Genomic DNA, 22,668 nt, shown 5'->3' with positions numbered 1-22,668 from the left:
CGTATTGGCATGCTTTTGACACTTATAAATGTACTTGTAGAAGTGTCAAACTGGTTGTGTCAACACGTTTCTGTACTGTGCTAAGTCAAATATTGTTTATCATTGAATATAATGTTTGCCTCCACTGTTATAACTAACTCTTATTTTATTATTAACTCTTCTTTAACTAATATAAATTGTTATCCCCTCTCCCCTAAACCTACAATCCTAAACAAATTCTACTTTCAATATTATATCCATTGTATCCTGTTGGTCACTCTTTCTTGTTGCATATTGGAGACCAAAGAAAACAAGATTAGAATGATGAATGCACTATTATTTGATTAGTTCATGTTTGTTTTAAACTTATAGTTGCTTAATCTTAAGATGTATTAGTTTGTTTATCGTAATTATATTATTCCAAATTATAATTAGTAATCGGGATTTGCTAGCGTCCATCGCAGAAGGCATTTCGCAGATGGGCTGTTGCATGTCAGGGCAACCACATCATGAATGAAGACAAAATCTGCTGAAAATTGAGCCGGTGTGGCTGCTCTGACATGCAACAGACCATCCGTGAAATGCCTTCTGCGATGGACACTAGCAAATCCCTTAGCAATCAGTAATTATACACACGCGCGCGAGCGTATGTGAGTGTCCCCATTTCTAGATTTGTAAAGATTGTCGTGTCGGATACCTCGTATCTGTGTCAACACTTGGCACACGAAGCAATGTCTACAGATCATAACATGGAAATAGCCATAAGAACATACGTATTAGTAAAAAGGCTTATAATTATGAAAGATAAATAAAAATAAAAACAGCTGAGTAAAATAACAAAAAATAGAAAGAAAAATGAAAATAATAACCAGTAGAACACACACACACACACACACACACGCACGCACGCACATAGAAGTGTCTACTTGATCGAGTAGATAATGTATCTACTCCGTCAACCCAAAATACAGTGAGCCCACATTGTTTGGATGATCCAAAGCATTCATTTGATAATCCTAACCCTTCGATTTGTGGAGGTTAAAAATGGACAGATTTGTGGAGGTTTATACCCGTCCATTTTAACCTCCACAAATCGAAGGGTTGAGATGATCCTATAAAGCTGATTTTTTGGTCACACCCTATCTATGTCAGGGCCCATCAAATGAATGGTTTGCATCACCCAAACAATGTGGGCAGCGACTGTATTTTGGGCCAACGGAGTAGATAACGTATCTACTCGATCGAGTAGAAACACTTTTTCACACACACACACGGAAAATTGTTTCTATGTTCGAGCGCAGATAGGCAAAAAACAGGGGTGAGCCCACATTTTTGGGGGGATCCAAACTCCAAAGCATTCATTTGATGGGCCTATCATAGATAGGGTGTGCCCCCCAAAAATCAGCTCCATTGGATCATCTTAGGTTGTCCATTTGTGGAGGGAAAAAGGGAAAGATATTGTGTGTCCACAAATCTGCCCATTTTTACCCTCCACAAATGGAAGGGTTAGGATGATCCAATGGAGCTGATTTTTTGTGGATACCCTATCTATGATAGGGCCCATCAAATGAATGCTTTGGATCCCCCCCAAAATTGTGGGCCAACCCTGTTTTTTTGCATTTGAGAGCAGATAAGCTTATCTGCGCTCGACTGCAGGAACAGTAAAAGCGCGCGCGCGCGCACACACACACAGATAGGTAACACATTTACTTTACCTGAATACTATCCTTCCCAATCCAACAAGATAAGAAGTAATCTTCTTTCTTATCACCTGAATGATATGTATAAAGAACAATGAAGCAATCTCCACTGTAGAATTTTCCAATCTCCTCCTTGGGAATCGGGGTCTTGGCACTGCCATTGATGCGCCAGACCTGAAAGACTAACATTTTTTCATTTTTCCAGATAGATATTATAATCCGAGCAGCTTAAAACATTATCACAGGAACACACCTTATTCATACCTCAATTTTTCCACCGCCTTCAAGCAAAGGAGGGACATCTTCATTTACAGGAGCACCTTTCATGAATCCCTTTACATCAACACCTTGTTGCTTCAACATAGCTAAAAGAACCCCAAACAGCTAGTTTACTTCTTCTTCTTTTTGAATGGTAACTAAAAAATTCTCTCAAAGGAATGCAGTTCATCTCACACTTGAAAACACAACACTACCTGCCACTTTTCCTTTTCCATCCTCGGCACCAGATGTCCCCGTGCCCATTGGCCAAGATTCGAAGTTCGACTTGAACGAATGTGGCTCAAACCCTTGAATAACTCGAGTTATGCGTGTTGACTTTGGTCTATTTTGATTAGTGATAAATTCCTGAAAATAATGGATTTGAATATCAAATATAGTTTCTTGTATAACAAATAAGAAGACAGAGATATTAAGTCTCTACCTCAGCAGCTTGGCTGGCAGCTTTTCTATCTTCCACTTGTGTAATTCGGCCAACCCAAACAAATACCTCAGCCCGACAATCCAGTAAATAGCTTTTGTTGTTTTCCAGCAATGCCTTGGAAAGTGTATCTTCTGCTACTATCTCCACTTGACCATCAATAATACTACAGAAAAGCAATAATCACAACCTAGTACCACTTGCAGCTTAATCGGAATTATGTACGAAGATAAATATTATATCAAACAACCATTTATATATAACGGAATGATGAAGCCTTTATATACTTCACAATTAATATATTTCTTCATTCTAGACAATGCTTCCTCACTCAAAATATTAGAAGTCCATTCATAGTTTAGTGTGACATAACAGATCTTTTAATCTTGCAGTGTCGCACAGATACAAATATAATAACAAAGCATTCAAAAGCATAATGAAAAAAAATACCAGCACACAGACAAGAAAATACGAATTAAAAAAATATATGCAAGAGTACATCATAGCAATCAAGACTTATGAGATGTATAAAATAATTTATGCAAGAGTATATCATAGCAATCAAGTGAGACAATATGAGATGTAAATATATGACAGCCATTCAGGACTTGGAAGCGTACTATTCACTTGCATTGCCTTATATATATATATATATATATAAAGAGAGAGAGAGAGAGAGAGAGAGAGAGAGAGAGAGAGAGAGAGAGAGATAAGTTATCTACTCCGTCGGCCAGAAACACAGTGGGCCCACATTGTTTGGATGATCCAAAGCATTCATTTTATAGGCCCTCACAAAGATAGGGTGTGCCCCAAAAATCAGCTCCTTAGGATCATCCTAACCCTTTTAACTGTGGAGGTAAAAAATGGACAGATTTGTGAAGGTTTATACCCGTCCATTTTAACCTCCACAAACCAAAGGGTTGGGATGATCTGATTTTTTGTGCACACCCTATCTATGTGAGGGCCCATCAAATGAATGGTTTGCATCACCCAAACAATGTGGACCCACTATGTTTTAAGCCGACGGAGTAGATAACATAACTACACGATCGTGTAGGAACACTTTTCTCATATATATATATATATATATATATATATATATATATATATATATATATATATAGAGAGAGAGAGAGAGAGAGAGTTGCTACGCTCGAGCACAGAAACAAGGTGGGGCCACATTTTGGGTGGGATCCAAAGCATTCATTTGATGGGCCCTTTCATGGGTAGGGTGTCCACCAAAAATCAGCTCCATTGGATCGCCTTAGGGTGTCCATTTGTGTGGCAAAAAATGGACAGATTTGTGGACAAACAGTATCTGTCCATTTTTGGCCCCATAAATGGAGACCCATTGGTGATCCAATGGAGCTGATTTTTGGTAGGCCCCCCATCCATGATGGGACCTTCCAAATGAATGGTTAGGATCACCCCCCCAATGGCCTCACCCCCCCTGCTTCTGCGCTCGAGCGCAGCAACCCTTTTCTCATACGTGTGTGTGTGTGTGTGTGTGTATCAGTTTTACTAAGTTCGCTATTTAGAGCCTTAGAAGCCATGGATTTCAAATGAAATTACCGAAACCAAATAGAACCAAGTTTTAGATATTGACTGGATTGGCGAAAAATTAAAATCACTAACACCTTTGTAGTTGAATCCCCTCAGTCAGATCACCGTTGTGCTTGAAATTGTCACCTTTTTCCACTTTATACTTTGCCTCGATCTACGCGCTATATATATATATATATATATATATATCTACGCGCTATATATATATATATATATACATCCGAGGTCTTTATAAGGCAGGTGATACCTAACTTTGCTCGTACGACTTTCAATGTATCCAACAAGAATGGTGAAGTATTTGATTTACATTGTTTCTAAGTTATTCTATATTATATGTTGAAATGGATTCAGTTTAAATTGTATTTATTTGAAATGATTCTGAAAATCTCGAGGAAAGGTTGCTGGGCTGTATATGAGAAGTTTCTCCTCACTATATAGACGTGTTTTAAAACTGGGGAGGGCGTGGACCCAAAAGGGCAGTGACCCAAAAGGGCATGACCCAGAACCGGACAATAGCGGACAATATCTACATGGGTGGGATCGGGATTTCACATTATGGTATCAGGGCTGGACCTTCCATCATATTGGAAAAGTCTTTAAAATGATTTCTCTTATTCTGATTTAGAAAATCTCTAGGAAAGGTTGCTGGGCTGTATATGGAAAATTTCTCCTCACTATGTAGACGTGTTTTAAAACTGGGGAGGGCGTGGACCCAAAAGGGCAGTGACCCAAAAGGGCATGACCCAGAACCGGACAATAGCGGACAATATCTACATGAGTAGGATCGGGATTTCACATCATGGTATCAGGGCTGGACCTTCCATCATATTGGAAAAGTATTTGTTCAGTTTATTTGAATTGAATTCTGGTTTAGAAAATCTCTATAAATTATCATATTGGAAAAGTATTTGTTCAGTTTATTTGAATTGAATTCTGGTTTAGAAAATCTCTATGAATTATTATGTTGGAAAAGTATTTGAATGTTATTTGAATAAATATGGATCTTGATCTGCTGTTTAGATTGAACTATCATACCTGCTAGGTTACTATCACTCTGCTTGACGTTGTTTTCTCCCCAGGATTAGAGGATGCCCACGAGGGTGCGTTTGCGCATGAGGACATTTAGGAGCATAGAGCGATGGGAGAAATAATTGAAATGTCGATATTATTGTAAGGAACATTTTAGTTATGAAAGAAGAATGGCAGTTGTTATTGTGAGTATTTGGAATAAGATTTTATCGTGGTTGCTGATTATAAAAAAAAAATTTATTTCCATGATTTTTGACAGTTCTTTTGCTCGTAACGACTTGATAGGAAATCGGGTCGTTACAGTTGTGGTATCAGAGCCCGGGTTTACGGAGAACCTGGTGCTTGTGGGTTGTGTCGTTAAGTAGGGTTAGATAGCTAATAGGTGACATATGATGTGTCACATTTCAAGGGTCAACCGAAAAATTCGAACGAGATAGGAGAACTACCCTAAGAACTTTCGTAAGTAAACACACAATTAGAGACTTCATTGTACCGTAAAATTTTAGTAAAAGAAATAAAGAGATTTCTATTCCCTAGTTTTCGTCTCATTCCTAGTATCTTATAGATGTATTCAAGAAAGAAGCGAACTGGCAGGAATGGCACCACTAACCAAGCTCCTACATCTGACAACAATACCCAGGGCCCAACTCAGGCTCAGAATCAAGATGGCCTACAATTACTGGCTGAAATCCTCAGGACAAATCAAGAAGCAAATCAAGCAGCTCTTCAAGTGACTACCATCCCTCTGAATTTAATGGAGAAGGAGAACCCTTAGCAGCTGACCATTGGCTAGTTGAAATGGAAAGGATCTTCGCAGGGATGAATTGCACTGATACTCAAAGGATCCGCCTTGCATCATTCCAACTAAAGGACGATGCCGGTGTTTGGTGGCAAACAGTAGAAGAAAATTACCCGATGGTTAGAAATGAAACTTGGGTCAGTTCAAATCACGATTCAACAATCAATTTTTCCCTTCGCATGTCAAGGACCAGTTAGCAGGTCAGTTTGCAGAACTGAAGCAAGGAACGTTGACGGTGGCTCGATATGGGGCCAAGTTTAGGGCTTTGTCGTGCTATGCCCCAGGTTATGCAGCGACAGAAAATGATAAGGTTAGAAAATTTGTAAGCGGTCTTCGCCCTTCCATTCGGGCGAGTATTATAAATCTCGGATCACGGACGTTGGCCGAGGCATGTGAGAAGGCAGAGGTGGCAGAAGACTGTGAAAAAAAATTAGTACAAGCGGATAGGTCTCAAACGATTACTAGCAAAACTTGTGCCCCCACTGTGGAAAGATTCACGTTGGGCAATGCTGGAGAACCATGGCAGTATGTTTTAACTGCGGAGACCCTAACCACAGAAGAAGGGATTGCCCTAAGGCACCAGCCTTCATCCAAAACCGCCCACCTTCGCCACAATATCAACCGATACAAACAAATCAGCAGAACCAGGGAAGAAGAAATCAGTACCGCCCTCTGACCCAAGATAAGAACGCACAGCCAGGAACTGAAAAGCGTTTCTTCGCCCTAATCAACAATGACAACGAGGTACAGGATGGGGCAACAGAAGGTCAGAAAACTTATTTATAAATTATTTATCATATTGGTTACTAATTGGTTTAGAAATTTCGTTAAAAGTATGGATTATGGGAAACAAGGGAAATCATAGGAGTAAAATGTCTGCCTAGAATAGAAGATTAGTAGCATTTAAGAGGCAGTGCAGGTTACGTCAGAAATTGGGATCAGTAAAAGCATACGATCTACGGAGTTAAGGAGCCTAGAGGTAATTTTATCGATCTCGGAAGAAATAGTTAAAACCTTTTGCGCCTTAGACCGCCTAAAAAAGAAAATTTTGAGGATAACTCAAACCGATGTTATTGTAAAATTAGGACTTACAAGTTGATTTCTAATCAAAATTAGGACTTACAAAGTAAAGGAGATGATCTTAGAATTTATTGAGATTTCCTCTGACTCCGAGGAAAAAAAAATAAAAAATAAAAAATTTAGAAGAAGAAAACCAAGAAGAAGAAGAACCAGCAGGAAGGGAACCAAGAGGATCCTGAGGAGGAACCTGCTCATATCTAACAAGACATCATCAACATATCATCTTACTCATTCGGCGATCATACGCCCCTACATTCAGAAGATGAAGTCACTAGCAAACGTCGCAGATTGTCAGCCTTCGGTATGTACTAGATGTATAGGAGGACGACAATTACGACAGTGGTAGTGACTAGTGACTGAGAGATAGGTATGTACCATTATTACCATTCCATTTTAATGCTTAGACACTATGATATCTAGGTTATGGGCGTAGGAATTTCGAGGACGAAATTTTTTTTTTAGGGGGGTAGAATGTAACAACCACCTATTCAAAGTTACTGTTCACCAGCAGCTACCACCTATTCAAAGTTACTGTTCACCAGCGGGTCCCACAACAAGTAGGTCACACACAAGCAGGACCCACAAATAGCGGGACCCAACGCCAGCAGGATGAAAATACTATTAAATATTGAGCAGTTGCGCCGACGAAAGACGACGAAAATAATAATAAATGATATAATAATTCAAGTTACTATTCAAGCAAATAAAATAATAATATAATAATTCAAGTTACTATTCAAGCAAATAAAATAATAATATAATAATTCAAGTTACTATTCAAGCAAATAAAATAATAATATAATAATTCAAGTTACTATTCGAGCAAATAAAATAATAATATAATAATTCAAGTTACTATTCAAGCAAATAAAATAATAATATAATAATTCAAGTTACTATTGAAGCAAATAAAATAATAATATAATAATTCAAGTTACTATTTAAGCAAATAAAATAATAATATAATAATTCAAGTTAAGCCTATAAATAGAGTCTCGCAGCAAGAGTAAGAGGAGAAGGCTCGCAGCAAGAGTAAGAGGAGAAGGCTCGCAGAAAGAGTAAGAGGAGAAGGAAAAGGAAATCTGAGAAGGAAAAGGAAATTTGAGAGAGGAGAAGGAAAAAGGAAATCCGAGAGAGGAGAAGGAAAGGAAATCCACTTCAAGGTAAGTCTGTCAATGAAATACTAAGAATAGTGACATGTGGGGTCCACATGAATAGTGACATATGGGGTCCACATGAATAGTGACATGTGGGGTCCACATGAATAAGTAACATGTGGGGTCCACATGAATAGTGACATGTGTGGTCCACATGAATAGTGACATGTGGGGTCCACATGAATAGTGATATATGGTTCACATGAATAGTAACATGTGGGGTCCATATGAATAGTGTCTGCTGGGCCCCATGATCTTGAAATATGAATTTGATAACAAATAATATGGGGTCCACAGGGAACATTATTTTGGACATAGATGGACATTACCTGGATAGAAAGGACACTACCTTAAAATATGAATTTGATGATAACTGCTACTTTTTGGGCCCACTTGGTAGAGAGGCATACACGTGCAAGGTGGGACCACCCTCAAATTTGGGTATATCATCTTTGGTGGAAGTTTGATATAAAAAATGAGACAGCAGTATAGCGCCTCAAAATGAGTGTCTATGCCAAAACAGAACGTGAATATGATTTTATCTTCAGGATGATGCCCTCACACTCTCACTTAGAGGCCGTCCCAATATATATACATCCGAGGTCTTTACAAGGCAGGTGACAGCTAGACTTTGCCTTGTAATAGTTTTCAATATAAATTGTCTATGCAATGTAGCTCTGCTCATAAATTTTGCCTTATTAATACCTGCCTAGTTAATTTATACTTGCTTGCCTGCACTGTTTATATTGTCTCCTTTACTCTGCTCGGTCTCTGGAGGACCCTGCTCTGACGTTGTTTCATCCACCACAGGGGTTGAGGCGTTAGATGGTGGAGCGTTCGCAAATGAAGGAACCTTGGGATAAGGGACTGTGTGATCAGAGAGTTCGTTTCTGGAGTCTTTGCATTTTGACGTCCTGCGTCATTTACCTTTTTTATTAGCTTGGACCCCACATGTTACTTATTCATGTGGACCCCACATGTCACTATTCATGTGTACCTCACATGTCACTATTCATGTGGACCCCACATGTCACTATTCATGTGGACCTCACATGTTACTTATTCATGTGGACCCCACATGTCACTATTCATGTGGACCCCACATGTCACTATTCTTAGTAGTTCATTGACAGACTTACCTTGAAGTGGATTTCCTTTCCTTCTCCTCTCTCGGATTTCCTTTTTCCTTCTCCTCTCTCAGATTTCCTTTTCCTTCTCAGATTTCCTTTTCCTTCTCCTCTTACTCTTGCTGCGAGACTCTATTTATAGGCTTAACTTGAATTATTATATTATTATTTTATTTGCTTGAATAGTAACTTGAATTATTATATTATTATTTTATTTGCTTGAATAGTAACTTGAATTATTATATTATTATTTTATTTGCTTGAATAGTAACTTGAATTATTATATTATTATTTTATTTGCTTGAATAGTAACTTGAATTATTATATCATTTATTATTATTTTCGTCGTCTTTCGTCGGCGCAACTGCTCAATATTTAATAGTATTTTCATCCTGCTGGCGTTGGGTCCCGCTATTTGTGGGTCCTGCTTGTGTGGGACCTACTTGTTGTGGGACCCGCTGGTGAACAGTAACTTTGAATAGGTGGTAGCTGCTGGTGAACAGTAACTTTGAATAGGTGGTTGTTACACCGATCACCACATTCGTAGGCCCTGCCACCTTGATATCATTCCACCACTCACCCAACCTCTCTTCCATCTTAGGAATTTCCAGCGAAGCAAGCTCGAATCGAAACAGAATAGGGCCCCAAGACTCTAGTCTTGGTCCAAAAGGATAGGACAGTGATATGAAATGGAATGAGGAAGCACCATGGCATACCTCGAGATGGGACGATAAACATCAAGGACATATGAGGAACCGATCAAGCCTGATCAAGCCTGCTCCGACTGGAGCTTTTTGACCAAGTAAACTGCGCACCCATCATAGGCAAGTAGATAAGTTTGTGATTACTGATAAAGTCAGCAGATGCCCTCATGTTTTGATTAGACCTTTTGCAACCTACTCTCTCCTCTATCCTTTTGATCTCATTGAAATCCCACCCGAAACAACACTAGTTAGACCACCTTCCTCTTCCTCCCGAAGCTGCCACCTTTCCTCCCCTATTATCAGTCCATACCACATCCTTCACTAGAATTGAGATTGAGAATCAGCCAATTGAGGATTGCATCAGCTCCAGCTTTAGCCGCATCCCAAGCTGCTAAAATCCCTCCTGAAGCTCCTTCTGCGTCCAATGTAGGAAAGTTCTAGTGAGATCGAACTCCTAAACTCTTAATCACATCCCTATTTATTGTGGTCATCTTTGTCTCTTCGATGCATATTACTTCCGGGTTGTGCTTCTTTACCATCTCTTTTACACGGGCCTTTTTCTCCAGGGAACCGAACCCATTCACATTCCAAGATAGTATCTTCATGAGGAATGACGTTGACACAAACATCTCCCCATGGAACTGCTCTTTCCTCCCACTTCTGGTTCCCTCCCTATCAAATTCCTTTGTGCAGCCCCATCATAGATAACTCCCGATTGTAACCGAGCCAGTTCCCTTGGTAACTTCCTGGACACCTCGAATCCAGCTGAATTCACTTTCTCTCTCATATGGAAGTCCCTTGCCTCTGCCTGCTGAACAAGTTCCGCAGGTTCTCCTCTAGGCCTGCATAGGGCAGCACTAGGATCTTACTGGTTGTCATAACATGGAGTACAAATACCTCCACCAAAACTCCTTCCGGCCCTTGCCACGGTATCTAGAATGTTTCTTGCTCATTCTGAGCCACTAACATGAGCTGGTTACTCTCTTATCCTTCCCCGAACTCGAACTGGCTATTTACCCTTCCTTCCATCTCCTCATTTCTACGTCCCTCTGCCATATCTTGTTGAACCTCCTCTATCTGACTGAGCTCGACCAAAAAAGGGTTTGGATCTGGATTATCATTTTTTGAGTCACTGATCTCCTCACCCTTTTCCTTTGTGTCGAAACCTATGACTTGCAGATCACCAAAGAGGGGAAACATTCCAACGCTTACTTACAAATTGAGTGCTGTGTACTGAGCTTGATGGACTGATCCTTGGACTGCTTTGCACCTGCCTACCCATGAATAAGGTTTCAAATTTTGGCCGAAATCCGAAATTTCGGTGAGGACCGAAACCGAAACGTTCCGAAACCAAAATTGCCAAAATTGGAAATTTTCAGAAATTTCGGCAAATTTTTTGATAAAATATTAATTTTTTTATTTCTTTAAAGAATTTCAGCACCTAAATTTCAGTAACTTCGGCCGAAATTTCCGCCGGCCTCAACTCTGTGCATCAGAGCCACTCTATCCTGGAAATTGAGAATTGTCGATCACTCCGCCATTGAGAACTCCCTCCTAGCTCTCGAACTGACTTCAGGCTGATTATTCCTAATTTTTATCCCTATATGCTTTTTTCATATTTTGCAAATTTCTAGGAAGTTTTAAAAAATAATACCCATTTTTTCTCAAATCACAAATGTTTCCTGACTTTGAACCTAATAGCTTTAGATAGTAATCATAGCATTATGCAATAAATACCAATTAGTATCAGCTCTTTATGAGAGAATGCTTGTGAGGTGTATGGACATCAAAACACATCATCTACTATGTGCAATACATTATGGGTTGATACCATAGTTAAATTGCATTGCATTAAGAAAAAAATTATGACTATCATAAGCCAACCACACATTTACATACGAAGATATATGTTCATGAGGTGACCCAAATGATCATGGTCCTATCCCAAATAAAGGTCCCATTTGTAAGGTAAAGGACTACAAAAATCAATGGTCTCGCTTTTCTTGGCGAAACTCTAAGCGAGGCTTGATTGATCCAAGACCTAGGATCATCCGATTTTTGTGTTCTCAATGGCATTTGGCCAGACTTATGGATGCCGTCAGACCAACAGATCTGATCACATACACAATGCAGAAGTGGCGGCCAATAAGTTTCTTTTAGGAATAAGGGTAAAAATGCCTTTCTTTTTAGCATTTTTCGATTTCAATTTTCCATATACAGCGATTCCCTTCTAGTTGCATGATATAAGGAATAAAATATAGTAAAATACCTATAGAGTTTCCCAGGACTTGCTTCCAGAATCAGATCATCGTCACTTGTAGCTTTTTTGCCAATTGGTGCAAAACCACCAAACAATACCCAGAATTCACCAGAGTCAGACTCAGCTACAAGCTTTCCATCATCTAAAAAGAAACAGAAAGGTCCACAGAGAAAGAGACAGAGAGAGAGGAGGTTAAACAATGTTTCTAATATTCATTTCGTGCTTTAAAAAGTGAAGGGAGCAAGAGAGCCGGGCCAAACATTGTAGAAAACAGATGTTCTTACCAATAATTGCAACATCACACTTTCCCTCATGGTACTTTTCCTTGAGAAATTGAATTACTTCCAAAGACTTCGCTCTTTCTTGAATATTGGAGTTTGCACCATTAAATTGGTAAATCTTATTCTCGGTGTCCAGGATAAATACATCATCGTGATTCAGTGAAGAGCGAGCAAAAGGAACCTGGACAAGCAAACATGCAGACTCACAATTCCCTTTACCTACACCGGTTTCAACATCAAAAGACAGTCATAATACACTGAAGATATTAAATTTAGAAGAGGAATGCTAGACTCAAGGGCGCCCTTGTAAAAATCAGCTGAAAGGGCGCCCTAATTGGTTGCAAGTCATCAAAGTGCATTTAATAATCTTTGACTTGCAACCATTATAAATGCATTTTGGTAACTTGCAACCAATGGGAGCGCCCTTTCGGTTGATTTCCTGAGTAAGTATTCCTCAATTTAGAATCTGTGATACCTGCTTCAATCTGACAACTCGTTTTCCTCTGCATACATAGAGCCGTGTTTCAAATTTTTCATCCTCACATTTCTTGAATCCAGAAGCAACACCCCCCTCTAATGGAATAATGCATGGTTTGAAGTATGACAAAAACTTGTCAGATTCATGACCTTGGAGTTCCCTGTGCTGAACTGCACGACCTCCAAGGGCTGCATCAAGTTCAATTGTTTTGATTGCTGCAGTGCCAGCTTCATCCTAAAATAATTTCAGAAATTAAAATGTTAAAAATGAGTGTAACTTTTGTGCAAAGAATTGGCCATTAAGACACCAACAAGTAATTGTAGCCATGGTTTAAATTTTAACCGAAATTTCGGATTTCGGCCAGGACTGAAATTTAAAACTAAAAATGAAATTTAAAAATTTCGGCCGAAATTATAAGATTTTCACTGAAATTTCAATCCTCGACTGTAGCATACCTGACTAGTCTCTTTTCCAATCCAGAAGTGAATGTCATACAGATAAGCACCTCCTTTGCCAGCAGTTGTCTGCAAAAACATTTGCCATGATGAGCTGATATAGAATCTTGAAAAAATATATAGTGCGTGTGTTACTCTCAAAAAAAGTGCCTTCCATGTTTCACAAATGGAAAATGACTCTTACTTCATGATCTTGAAAACATCACCAAGTTTATGAAAATCCAAATTTGTCAACACAAATTTCAAGACATCCTAACAGAAGTACAATAAGAATGCTATGCAATGAGGATAAACATTGCTATAGAAATTTGCAAAGTAATCCATTAAAAGTTTAGAGAGAAAAATGAGACACCACTCGGTTCCTAAACTTCAAAAACAACTAAAATATTAATGATGTTGAAAAGGGCAGTGGTTGGAATCTGGAAGATTTCAAAATAATTGCAAAAAAGATAGATAAGATCACGTGAATAAGGATGTAAACTCGATCAACTAACACAGAACTTCATACCAGGAAAGAAAGAGACAGTGAAGAGCTTTTATTTCAAAACCAAGTATGGTGTTTTGTAATGAGTGTGTGAATTACTGTGCAATCCAATCATGAGTAACAGTAACAGGTAAATTGGGCTAAGTAGATGTAAAACAAGTCAGAACTCTACAAAATATTTGTACTTGCAGATTATTAACGCTGCATGAAAACAAAGTGTCGGGGCCCAATATGGAAAGTTAGATTCCCACTACAAAAGCATGCAGTGCAGAAGCAGCCTAATGTTTCTGCATGTCAATATGAGTAAAAATAATCATGCAAATGAAGAGATACAAAATAAAATTTCCTAAACATGAATTTTCTATAAACTGATTAAAAGTTTACAACAAAGTTCATCCCATGGACTACTGTTAATTTATTTCTAAAAGTTAGGCCAAATGTCCACTAAATAGAGGGAATAAGAACAGTTTGGCATTAAGCCCTAGATAGGCTATTAAGGACAAAGCACAACGAAATGAACCCCACCCCACCCCCCGCAAAAAAAAAAGAGTAATAATAATAATAAATAAAATAAAAATAATCATATGACACAATTATATCTCAATCAGCTGGTTTGTCAGGCATATGATCAGCTACGTTATGCATGTGAAGTTGTTTCTAGAATTGCACATGAAGAAGAATGCCAAGCATCTCATCAAGAAAAAGGAAATCCAAAATGGAGAAGATTTATTGTCTGTCCATATTGACAAATTGTGAGCATTCCTTCCACAGTCTGAGCCTTCCAATGTACCAAGTGAATGTCCATGCACCATTATAATGTAGTCCCTGCCTACTACGCACGTTACCCCACGAGCCTGCATACTCAAGTCAAGGATGACAGAACCAAATCAACATGGAAGGCTGGCGAAAATCCAGCAGGGTCCTAGGCTTCATTGCTACAACCATCAATGTTCTTTATAACTCATCCCAACATTTGAGTCCCGCCCAACTATATGCAACTCTACCTTTTGTCCTGAACAAGGTTTTAAATTTCGGTCTCGGTTGCGGACATAGCCGAAACCGAAATTTCAGCCGAAATTGGGTAAAAAATGCACATTTCATTAGTGTCCGGAATCTTGGGGAAAAATGTAAAAAGCCAAAATTTCGGTTTCGGTTTCCATGGCATCCATACATGGAATGTGCTGGAGCTATAGGGTGAAATGGAGTGCTAGAGCCTGGACCTCTCAGATAGAACTGTTGTTGAATTAGACAAGGGTTTCCAACGGCAGGAATGAGGCATCCCTATGTAAGTGGTTGGCCACCCTGATCGCGATACATAGCAAGGGAAACCCCAGGATATCCCTATTGTTGTAGGAAATATATATGTTAAGGATATCCTTGGCCACAACCCTAACTGCGGACCACATCCTTGTCCAATCTGATTGTTTGACGAATATAATACCTCAAAGGTGTCTTGGGATGTGGAAGTCGAGGACGAAGGCGTATGAGACTTGTAGGCAGTCATGACTCATGAGTCCCTCATGCTGAATTAAAATGACTCGAAAATCATCAAATGAATGGAGAACCTTATCGGTGAATATTGAAGAAGTAAACATGATATACTCATCTCCAAGTCCCTACAGAGTGTAGCAAACTTTACTTTGTCCATGTCATCTATTGGCTACTGGCTATTGCATTGCGGCGAACTGCTCAAAGAAGGTCTCCATCTTGACCACATATTCTTGAATGGTTTGCATGCCTTTCTTGCAACTCTGAAATTGGAATCAAGGCTGCATGACTCGGGCTTCAGACTGCTCAGAACAGAAGGGATGATGAGCCTTCCAGAGATTGTGGGTAGACACACATTCCAAGACATGAGAAAGAACCTCCAGAGCGAGGGTTGAGTTGATTCATGCTAGATGGAGTTGATCCCAAGTATACCAGTCTTCAAAGGAAAGTCTTGATTTCTATAGAGATTTTAGAAATGGGAGTCCTCTCTGTCCTTCACTTTTCTATAATTTCATTAACTCATTGGGAATCATAGCTAGCCCCCAGACCCCGCAATGGTGGGAGCCTCGTGCACTGGGCCGCCCTTTTTTTATTGGGAATCATAGCTAGCCCTTGAAGATAATCAAGGACTTTGTGCACATGCATGACCAAGTTGAGTATTTCTTCCCCTAAAAGAAAGTTATCATGTGATAACTTGATACTGACAAGATTGGAGAAGTATCCATAGACGATGAAGATGAAGAAAGCATGGGAAAAAAACAAGCCATGATAGGGGGTAAACAAATGGTGTACGAAAAAGCTTGGGAGGGGATTTGGTTATGGACTTTTCTGGGGTTTTGGGGAAGAGATGGTAGGGTTTTCTGATTTTCAAAATATTTACTAATGTGCAGCTATTCACTTAAATGAATGCTAAAGTGAGCTTGTTTTTAAGTGAAAAGAGAGGTGGGTCCTTGTTTTAAACGAGAAGTCACACTTAAATGAGTTGCTAATGTTCACCTCACTTAAGTTGGGTTATTTTAACAAAGGCATAGGAAAGAGAAAAATGAAAATTCGATGGGACCACATCAAAACCCTGAATAAAATTTGGAAAATGAGTTTCGAAGATCTAGGTGAGAAGGAATTAAATATGAAGAAGAAGAATTGAGATAATCAATATTTCCTGCATTACCATTTCACTAGATGTTGATTTGCCAATGAGCATATAAAATGTTAACTAACACATGAAGCTCTTGCAAGATGTTTCCAATGATCCATGTTAAGTTCCCCTATAATTAAATATCCTTTCAGATTTTATTTTATTATAATACCAGCTGCAAGAAGGATGGAAGAAAAATCTTTCCGCATGTATCATGGTTTAAGAACCTAAGCATTTCAGGCAGGCAGAAAATATAAAATCCTAAGAAGAATAACTATTGAGTTAAAAAAAAAAGAGTAATCACTAACCATTAAAAAAAAAAGTAATTATTGAGTTTAACAAAATTATATATAAAAATACGTTTCAACACAGACAAGTTGAATAATTCAAGTTGGATTAAGGGCCAATGGATCCATATTCAATACCCAAAATGTAATACTAATAACCGAGATGATAACCAATAATATGACACTTGGTCATGAATATTCAAGAGGCAGACATCAACAAACAAGGTATAAAGGAACAGGAACAAATTACAACATGACTGTTCCAAACACAGGAAGATCAACCCTACCTGTAAAACAATGTAAGAATCCCCTGTGTAGAATTTACCATAATCAGACTTTGGCAAGGGAACGGGCTGAAAGTTCTCGATCCGCCATATTTCAGTCCCTCTACAACATGTTAAGGATGAAAGCAAGAAATTCAAATAACAACACCATTAGGAAGTAAACATATGTGAAAGTGCAATTGACAGAAGATAGATGAAAATTCAATTTATGAAATCATGATAACATCCCACCAAAATTCATCTATTATATGAAGCTGACATTTATATGAAGGATACATTCTTTGCCCGGAACCCTGAAATGCAGGATCCAGAATTTTTGCAGAGCCAGCCATGATGTGGCAACCTTCTCCAAGACTTCTTTATAACAAAGACAGAAGAGATGGCCTTCCAAACTTCCAATTTCTGGGACCTAAAATTCCCAACACTAAAATACTCTGCAAAAAGGAAAATATTAACAAAATCATACAAATTAGGCATATGAAATTACAAGCATACAATAAATTAGAAGACGCAATAAATAGCCAGAATAAAACGTGTTTTTCCCCGATCTGGGTTGAGTGGTCATGGGTAGTAGTGATTATAGTAGCACATAATGTTAGCCATTCAAATATATATATATAATTATATATATATATATATATATATATATATATATATATATAATTATATATATATATAGTAGCACATAATGTCTTAGAACTAATATTTTCAATATTTCAATATATTACATTAACAGAATTATACAAACAAAAATATTAAGTTGCAGGTACACAAACAGTTCAAATCCTAGCAATAGGAAGAAAAGAGAATGTTTCCAGTTCCCATCATATTTTTCATCCCCTAAAAAATAGCTACTCCAAATTACCAAACAGTGGAGAGTATAGCGCCATAATGCCTTTAGAACAGGTATTTCACATTCTCCACAGATTATATTTCTAGTCACTACATCAGCCGGCTTTGAGTATACACAAAGGTATACAAATATAATAGTTGCCTGTCAAGGTTAGAAGTTGATCACTCCTACAAACTTCCATCATTGAAACAATGCCTATAGAAATGAGAGAGAGAGAGAGGGGGGGGCGGCTGGCGGAGGGAGGGGGTGATAGACTGATCAATTAAAGAACTATACAGAAACCATATTATTGAAAATTTTGAATAAGTTCCTATAAACTACTAAAGACAACGCCCAAGACTCTGGTTCTCACAAAATCTCCTCCAGATCATTATTTTCAAAGAAATAGAGAAATAGAAGCCATTAACCTCTATAAACTTACATAAGACTTCAACCGGACGACTCAGTGTCATGTTCATCATTTCCTACCCGTTATAAAGAAGCTACTTTCAAAATAAAGCTTCATATCGACAATGACAAATTCACATCAACATCCTTCAAATCCTGCTCCAGAGTACTTTCAGTATCTTTCAGTAACCCTGGCCAGTGTAGATTCTCCTTAGCACCAGTGTAGCTACCACTTTTTTTTTTTTGAATGGTGTGTAGCTACCACATTAATCTCACATAAAAATATAGCTAAAGGTTAACTTCAGACCACTGGACAAATAAAAATAACATTAACGGTACCTAACCTTCATGGGCATGAACACCACGTCAATTTCTATGATATGGTATCAGCAGTAATTTTCCATGAAGAGCAAACCAACAAAGATCCACAAAATAATTTAACCCTTCCAAGAGCTATCGAGCAATTGATCATAAGGATTCTGGTTCCAATAAGGCCCAAAAGGGATAGCTTGACTTCGCATTTATCATCTTCGAATACCTCTCCAATTCCAACTGGCTTAGGTTGTCACCATAGCACCCATCAGGATAAGTCTGAAAGAGCCAAGGGGGTTCATTCCATTTTCCCATGTCTCTATCTTCATTTTTGTAAGTATGTCCACCAAACCTCCAACTTCCAATGTGATACAAATCTTGCACATTAAAAAACAACAAACCAAACATCCCTTTTTAGCCAAACCCAATGAATATTAACGATTAAAATGGAGCCTCCCAAAGGGAGCACCTAGCAGAACTTTCTTCATATCCACCGCACGATTTTGAAAGAGCCTTTCCTCCAATTTCCCATGCTTTGTAACATCAGTATCCCATAAATGACAGTGTAAAGGGGTGTCTTCTTCCTCTACTATCGATTTAGTTGGTGGAATGTTTTAGATCTTTTTTGACCTCCAAGAGCACAATCCTAGCATGTCCTCCACAAAGAGCTGACACTCTGGCATTATTCTATCCATTTGACTTTTTTTTGTTTTTTAAATGGTGAAATTTAATTAGAAAGAGAAAAGAAAGGCATCCATTTGACTCTTTAAGACATCTACTTGTTATCAAGGAATAAATAGAATCAAAGCTCTTGTTTATATTTCTACAATAATTCCCATAACCTGGATTCCTTGCAACCATGCAACTAGCAGCAAGCACAAGATTTTGAACTTGTTCCAACACCAATTAATGCAGGAAAATTCAAGAAAATGCAGTAGAAATTTGATAATCCATGCCTAAATCAGATCCAAGAAGGAGAAGAGACCATTGGAAGGTAAGATGTTATCGCACAGCAAAGCCAGCTTCAAATATTAATACAAAAATCCATAAACATAATAACCCATTAGAAAAAGGTCATACAGCTTTAAAGAAGCCACCAAATCTCTAACTTGATTTTTTGGAACTTGAACGTCCTATTCTAGTTTATTACTAACTCATGAAGACACCGTAAATTAACGTTTTATAAACCAGTTGGAATTATTAAATTAAGACATTGAAAGATATAGCCTTAAATTTTCTATCCATGTTTTCGTTAGGTGATGCCCACTCCAACTTAAAGTTGCTCCTAACTTCAATTGAAAGACCAAAATTCCCTTTCCGATACCAGGTTTCAGCCTAGACAAGAACTTAAAGAGCCTCTAAACCTCCATCTAAAAGAAAAAATCCTATCTATGTTTTTCGATTAGACCCAACATAAAACCCATCAAAAGGGATCCTAAAAATCAATCAAATTTTATCATAAATCTTAATAAAAATTATAACAGGAGTCTTGAGATTGTAAATGAAAAGAAGCCATCTAGACACCTAAGACCTTCAACTTCATGATCAATGGACCTAAGGTTTTGCCATGTATCACCTTGCTTTGCTAAGATAGTCTTTGTAAGTTTGGATGTTTAATGTTAGTTTGGCTGTACAATCTAATTGGTTTTCAGGTGAAATTTGTGTGTTAACTTGCAAATAAATTATTGCAAGTTTATCGACAAATTGCACCCAAAATAATTAGATTTCACATCTGAAATAACACTTGATTTGGATTATATTGCATGATAAGTATTATTATTAGCCAAAAAATCCAACAATAGCACCATGTGTGCTAACTTGTTAAGAGGACAATGATGATGGAATATTCTCTTCCTTGATATGCACCCGAAGTTCTTCAATAACTGTTCCACATATTACAAATTGTATAGCAAGTTATGCCCTGTTGTTATTGCAATTCAAGTAAAGAATTCTCTTTTTAAGCTCTTTAGTATTGCTGGATTTTTCTAGCAACTTAGATAGAGTGCATCTCCCTTGAGAAGCATATCTACTAGAGTAGCTCAGTTAAACAAATCATCACCATTGCTTTAAGATTAGTTCCTTATGAATATTTAGAATCAATCTTATTTCCTTAACTAATACAGTGGTAACCATAGTTTCCAATTCACAGTACTTAATGCAAACCGGATTAATTAATAGTTTGTTGTGAACAAGTAATTAGTTTGCTGCAGATTTACCAAATTTTGTTTTCCTTCCTAATTTTTTGTCACTTTTTCATAAATTTGTAGGCACAAAAAAGTTAATATATAAACGAGTTAATAGGCTTTGGCCACGAGAGTACTAATAAAATAGAGAGACCCTTTGCTAACTTTACAACAATCTGATTCAAAAGATATTTTGCCTAGAATACTTGTAACCTATACAACCATGTCGTAGACCGACCCCCCCCCCCCCCCAAATATAACTAGTTAAGTTGTGAAAGTTAATTAATGATGACTAAACTAACCGAACCCAGATCGCTACGGACCCTGTGAATTATGAACTACAACCCTAACTATGAACTTGGCAGCTATAATCGTAACAATATGTAACAGCATGCCCTTACGATCTTGACCAGTTTTGAGTGAATAGATAATTTTCAACTCCAAATGGCTTGCAATCGCGGTTTGTTAACCATCAGCAGGTCAGTCACATTTTTTAATTTTTTTTAAAAAAGGTCACTCACAGTGATTAAAATCAGAAAATTCAACAGTACCATAGGCAGGGTAAAATTAACGTATAGCGTCAAGTTTCCAAGTAGGACTACTACCTCTGCCCATACACTTGGCATGCGAATTTCCAAGAAGAAGCCAGTTAGTATCTATCTGGGAAGGGAATCTAACAAGGCTCCTATTTATTTTTCCATTCCATCCAATCCAAATACACAGAATCCAGGGTTCAAACAGAGCTAAGGAAATGCATACTATCATTACAAAATATAAGCTTGAACAATCGCAAATAAGACACAGAATTTTTCATAAATTTATGGATTAATTTTGAAATCCTTACTGATCGGATGGTTCGAATCACTTACATAAATTTGCAGCAGATCACAAAGAAATAATTGAATCAAACTGATGGAACAATAGAGAATTATGAAATCTTTAGAGATCATTCGAAATCTATGAATCCTAGATTTATAAGATGAGAACAATAATTTAAAAAAAAATAAAAAAATTTGGTAGTTACATAAAAGGGGAAGGAGAATCAGATCTGATCAAGAATCAACATTCAATGAGATAATTATTTGTTAATTTTAACCTTAAGAAGAAGAAAATGAGAGATTTTGAGAAGGAAAAGAAGTAAAAAAAGGTACCTGAGAGATTTGGGGAGATGAGAGAGTTTGGGAAGAAGAAAGGAGTGTATTGGGGAATGGAATGTGGGTGTGGCAAGGATATACATAAAGAAAATGATTGCTCCCTTTCTCTCTGTCTCTTGCCTTTTCCTTTTTTACTTTTCGATTTTGTAGATTTTATTCGTTTCCTCTTCTCCGTGGGAGAGAGAGAGAGAGAGAGAGAGAGAGAGAGGGGAAAATGGCTAGGGTAATGATAAATTCGCACCCCCTTCAAGATGATTCACACCTCTGCAATGTTAATTTACGTTAAAAAGCGTTAAAGTCTGATGCTTTTTTACGTCAATTCACATCAACAGGGTGTGAATCATCCTAGAGGGGTGCGAATTTATCCTTACCCAACGGGGTTATTGTTGATTTGTTTTCGAGTCCAAGAAATAAGGCGTAACTGCGTAAGACCCCGTCAACGTCACACCGGACAGAGGAGAGAGAGAGAGAGAGAGAGAGAGAGATTATTTTGGGCAGTGATAAATCCACTCCCAAATATCTTAAATCGCCCCCAGTGTATTTTTTTCTTCTCTCCTCTCTCTCAAAGACACATGGGGGGGCGATTTAAGATATATGGGGGTCGATTTATCACTCCCCATTTTGCTATTTCGTGATCTTTTATTTGAGGGATTTGCTAGCGTCCATCTTAAAACGCATTTAACGGCTGGTCTGTTGCATGTGAGAGGCGGACATACGACAGGCCAGCCGCGAAATGCCTTTTGCGATGGGCCCTGTTAGGCCTAAAATCGGTAACAGGTTACGGTAGGGCTG

At 38.0% G+C, this 22,668-nt stretch overlaps 1 protein-coding gene across 1 annotated transcript in view; it reads right to left on the bottom strand.

The window, feature by feature from the left end:
* The window catches only part of VLN2 (villin 2), a 37,478-nt gene extending 15,449 nt beyond the window's left edge, over window positions 1–22,029 (bottom strand). The window contains exons 1-11 of the mRNA XM_077385572.1: window positions 21,874–22,029; window positions 17,264–17,421; window positions 16,991–17,090; window positions 13,310–13,378; window positions 12,852–13,088; window positions 12,380–12,557; window positions 12,105–12,237; window positions 2,380–2,542; window positions 2,153–2,303; window positions 1,944–2,044; window positions 1,695–1,853 (exon numbers count right to left, since the gene is read on the bottom strand). Of these exons, the coding sequence (XP_077241687.1) occupies window positions 1,695–1,853; window positions 1,944–2,044; window positions 2,153–2,303; window positions 2,380–2,542; window positions 12,105–12,237; window positions 12,380–12,557; window positions 12,852–13,088; window positions 13,310–13,378; window positions 16,991–17,090; window positions 17,264–17,319 (1,347 nt within the window). The 5' untranslated portion in view covers window positions 17,320–17,421; window positions 21,874–22,029. The remainder of the gene's footprint in view (window positions 1–1,694; window positions 1,854–1,943; window positions 2,045–2,152; window positions 2,304–2,379; window positions 2,543–12,104; window positions 12,238–12,379; window positions 12,558–12,851; window positions 13,089–13,309; window positions 13,379–16,990; window positions 17,091–17,263; window positions 17,422–21,873) is intronic.
* Between the last annotated feature and the right edge of the window lie 639 nt (window positions 22,030–22,668).

The sequence above is a fragment of the Tasmannia lanceolata genome, unplaced genomic scaffold (genome assembly GCF_043159265.1).
Source record: "Tasmannia lanceolata isolate RefF3 unplaced genomic scaffold, GAP_Taslan_0.1 ptg000007l, whole genome shotgun sequence".
NCBI classification, from domain to species: Eukaryota; Viridiplantae; Streptophyta; class Magnoliopsida; order Canellales; family Winteraceae; genus Tasmannia; species Tasmannia lanceolata.
Note: the sequence above shows the minus strand (reverse complement) of the source record. Positions and strands in the feature narration are given on the sequence as shown.